Genomic DNA, 4,421 nt, shown 5'->3' on the forward strand with positions numbered 1-4,421 from the left:
CCTTCAGAGAAAACAATCAACGACCGCTACTTGGATTTTATTATACAAATTATATTTACTACTATTTGATACAGTATGTGCAATGCCATCCAATGTCAATTAAGCATCACTGCTGAAACCGCACTCATTTTCTGAATGGAGTATACGAATTTCAATAACTAAAAGGAGCAATGATCTTATAGACAATATCTGGTTTGTAAAATGTACATATGTTTATAAGATATGTTCCACATTAAGTGCTGCTTAATCCTTGTAATGAAGTAAAATATGTAAAAATGTTTTATAAATCAAGGTAGTGCACTTATGTGATAACCTATGTAAAGAATTATTTTCCAACGTACACTTTTCGATAGTAGAAATATTCTTAGAAATAAAGTGTTCATTCCCCATTATTGGAAAAAAATCTATAAACATAGATCAATTATTCACGATCATGTGCTAGCAATCTCATTATAAATAAGAAATACCTCTCATATCATCATACACTAAGCGTGTATTACAAATATGTGATTAATAAATACGTTTTGTTAACCTATCCAAAACACAAGTAGACAAATGTCCCTCCAAGATAGCATTCAAACCCTGGCAATGAACTCTGTTCTTTTAAATATATTCATAATTTTGGTTGTCGATCGAGACTAATTCACGTAGTCGTATTATAGCAGTCTCATTATTTCACGACACTTATTTATTATTACAATATACAGTCGTGTAAATACGTTATGCCGTCCCGTGTCTCTGTTCAGGCATCCACTCTCTAGCATACAATGTGTAGTAGTAACATTATACTGGATTGTGTCGCGCATGTCATCTAGCGATCAATTCAAAACAATAATTGCGATTGACTATTGAATATAACATCGCTGGATTTCAGTCATTGTTATGTATGTGAGATTGGTGATTAATTGTAGCTATCGCGATGACATGAACTACTTTAAACGAAAGGAATAACTAGAATAATTCATTATGTACATTGAAAATCTACGCAAAATATGTGTCGGTAAATTGAAAACATTGAATACGAATAAATGGTATACAAATACTCGAGCGTGATAAACATAAACATATAAAAACAATTATATCATCGCTCGAGTAACTTGGCCATATGTCGTAATATCATGACGCATATGACAGGTATGAATAGTCATCGTTACTTAATCAAATTCAATAGCCCAGACGTTTTGGGATCAATAACCCCTTCATGTGAACATCTGAATCTGAAAATCATGAACAGTTTTTAAAAGCTGGGTTCAAGTCAAATCAATCGAACAAGAATGGTTGGCACAGTATTTTTTTTTATAAACGATGGACGGAGATGATTGTTAACCATATAAATATAAATCATGCATTTTTGTGTCTAGGAACGAAATATACAGGCGAACTACATAAATTAAATTATGTCATTATACTTTATCCGACAATAAATATTATATTTATTAAATGCATTTTCCTATTTTCAATTTGTTCATAGAGACTGATAAGTTAGTTTATTAAATCTGCTAGAGGTCAATACTATATGATTGTTATTCATTACAAATAATACCTTCATCATCGCTACGCATGAATTTACGTTTGTTTGTAAAACAAAGTAGAGTACCATATGTTCGTCTTTCTTTGTATACGTTTATAAGATTTGGAACTCTGGCTTGATCCCGCGGGGTTCAAACACATGATATGATGCTCGTATTCCGGTGCACGCTTGGTATATCACGACACACAGATGCCATTCACAAATATCTAAGTATTTACACACATTATGCAAATCGCGTATATACACTTGATATATACCATAAATATGAGGCTACGTTTGTAAAATTTGTCATCAGCTATGTCGGCAAATTATTGCTCCAGTGGTAGTGAAGGATGTAAATTAGTGTTTACCAGGTGCTTTGTTTTTAGCGGATAGTTAGTTAAATCCTTGAATTGATCATTTTGAATTCATATTGTTTTCAGTACATGAGTAAAGTTATTATTATTTCTCTAAATATCAGACTGATTGTTTTTACAAAAATGACAAATTAATTTAAAATTAAAACATATTGGCTGACTGCTCTATATTGCGGTTCGGAATGTGTCATTAGCAAGACGTCACGGAATACTTCCTCCGGATTGTTTTCTGTTTTTGAGACATATGCATATTGTAAATCATTTAGTGAAACTGTTTCAGTATAGAGAATATTTTTGCATAAAAGTGTTAGAAAAAAAATTGAGGGAAAATAAAAGATTATTTAAATCCGAAATAAATCCGAACTGAACGACAATTGTTTGCTTGATGAATCTTTAGGATTCGAAATTCAATCTATGTATATATCAATTACATCGACTACATGATTAATTATATTATACACAATGTTCAGTTCGAATAAAACAAAATAATGTTAAATTACGAACTCACTAGTCAACGATTACCAGCTGAATAAATGAAGCAATTTCGTTTGGAAATAACAGGTATGTCATTAATAAAATACGTTATTACATATCCCATTCGATATCATTTGATTATATTTTCGTGACAGCATAACATCTTTCACTTATCACAAGTGTTGGGGAATAGTATTATGCGAAACTCGAGAATAATCATGAAACGATGATATTGATGGATAAAGCTGTTTCGCTAACGTCACATTTGGCATTCACTTCTTAATACCGTTCCCGTCTCACCGCATTTCCGCAGGTATCTTAGGGAGTCTGGCATGAAATACAAACATATCAGTATAGTGTTATTATATACGTTCTGTACTGCGCTCTAGCTACTCGCTCTCTCTCTCTCTCTCTCCCTCTTTCAATTTCTCTTTTACTGTCAGCACGAAGACATAATGGAGACTAACTCCACGGAGTTAAATACTTCGTTTCTGTGTGAAACCAACGTGGTGTGCGGAACACAGAGCCAGCTACCGGGATGTATACTGGATTCTGACAGTCAGTTCATAGCGGGACTTATAATATGTACCGTTGGAATTTTCGGCAACTCAGCATTCATGTTTGTTGTTTTGCGAATACCATATATGCGTACAGCTATTAACGCTTTCTTGGTGAACCTGGCCATAGCGGATCTGCTACACTTAGTCGGACACTGGTTTACCTGGATCTGCGCCTTGCTGGAAGTAAAACAGTGCCCTATGAAGACAAGTATGCCTTTGATTTGCATGGACCTTTTTATGTCAAAAGTTACACAGTATGTTTCTCTTTTTACCGTTACCGTGCTCAGTATTGACAGGTATATGGCATTATGTAAACCTCTAATGTATCGAGACGGAATCCTCCATAAACGCAAAAGGGTCGCTTTAGTGATCATTACAGTCTGGAGCCTTGGTGTCTTACTGAGCCTCGAATGGTTAGTATCCTGTCTGAATTTCAACCCGCTACTCTATGCGTTACCAGAGCTTATCTTTGAGTCGATTTACGTCGGTTCGGTTATTCTGTTAATGTGCGCTGTCTTGAGCGTATATTCCATCATTATCCGAGAAGTGCGCAACGCCAGGAACTCTGAGCATGCTGGTTCAATACGAACGCATGAACACCAAATCATGCGAGTTTGTCTGACAACTACATTCTTGTACTTTACGTTCACTCTCCCCGTTGTTGTCATGCTGATCACGTATCTTCTATGGAGGTACGGAAACCTTTCTATCCCATCACAATTCGTCTACTGTATCGCCAATGTAGGAGCGTATTCACTGGAACTTAATTCCGCACTCAATCCTGTCATTTACAATGCCATGAGTTCTCGATACAGGAAGGCCTTTCAAGATGCATTCGCAATCAATAGTTGGTTTGTCGGCTGTGGACACAAGGTGAGGAAAACACATGGATTACAAGGTACTCAGTCAACTATGTCGGACAGAGAGATTCAACCAAATAATTCGGGGTCGGCAGGTATGGCACTAGGACAACTGACCAGAACCACCGACTTACAAATACCAATTGCCAAGTCGTGTGTAATATGAAATGTGTTCGACCAAGCATTGTATGTTTTCTACTTGGTGCTATTTGCTGCATTGAGCTCAAAAGGAGAATGTTGAATAAATACATTTATGGGAAGTACATTTCACAACTACAATTATTTTCATAGAAGAATTCTTTCAATCTATATCAAACTATATAATTATGGTAACAGGATATTATAGTTGTTGCAACATTCATGTGGTAACGTGATTCGCTAAGTAAATAAACTCTTTATTGAAGATAGTACCACCGTTTTTTTCTTGAAATGCGCAATAACACATAAACATCAACAGCAATATGTTGTTAGTTTTTACATTCAGTTAACCAAATCTTCAAAATGTGTATTTTTTTTAAAAAACTGACGCCGACAACTTATTGATCATTTTGATATCAGAATTGAAACAAGAATATACACTAATTTTGCATATCGATAAATGTATTGTTGGATTGCTGCATTTTCGAATAAGCACGAGATC

At 34.9% G+C, this 4,421-nt stretch overlaps 1 protein-coding gene across 1 annotated transcript; it reads left to right on the forward strand.

The window, feature by feature from the left end:
• The first annotated feature begins 2,816 nt into the window (after positions 1-2,816).
• LOC102801180 (somatostatin receptor type 5-like) lies at positions 2,817-3,947 on the forward strand. Its single transcript, XM_006823489.2, has one exon. It carries the CDS (start codon positions 2,817-2,819, stop codon positions 3,945-3,947), a length of 1,131 nt encoding a protein of 376 aa, XP_006823552.2.
• The last annotated feature ends 474 nt before the right edge of the window (positions 3,948-4,421 follow it).

The sequence above is a fragment of the Saccoglossus kowalevskii genome, chromosome 3 (genome assembly GCF_978046115.1).
Source record: "Saccoglossus kowalevskii chromosome 3, keSacKowa6.1, whole genome shotgun sequence".
Classification (NCBI taxonomy): domain Eukaryota; kingdom Metazoa; phylum Hemichordata; class Enteropneusta; family Harrimaniidae; genus Saccoglossus; species Saccoglossus kowalevskii.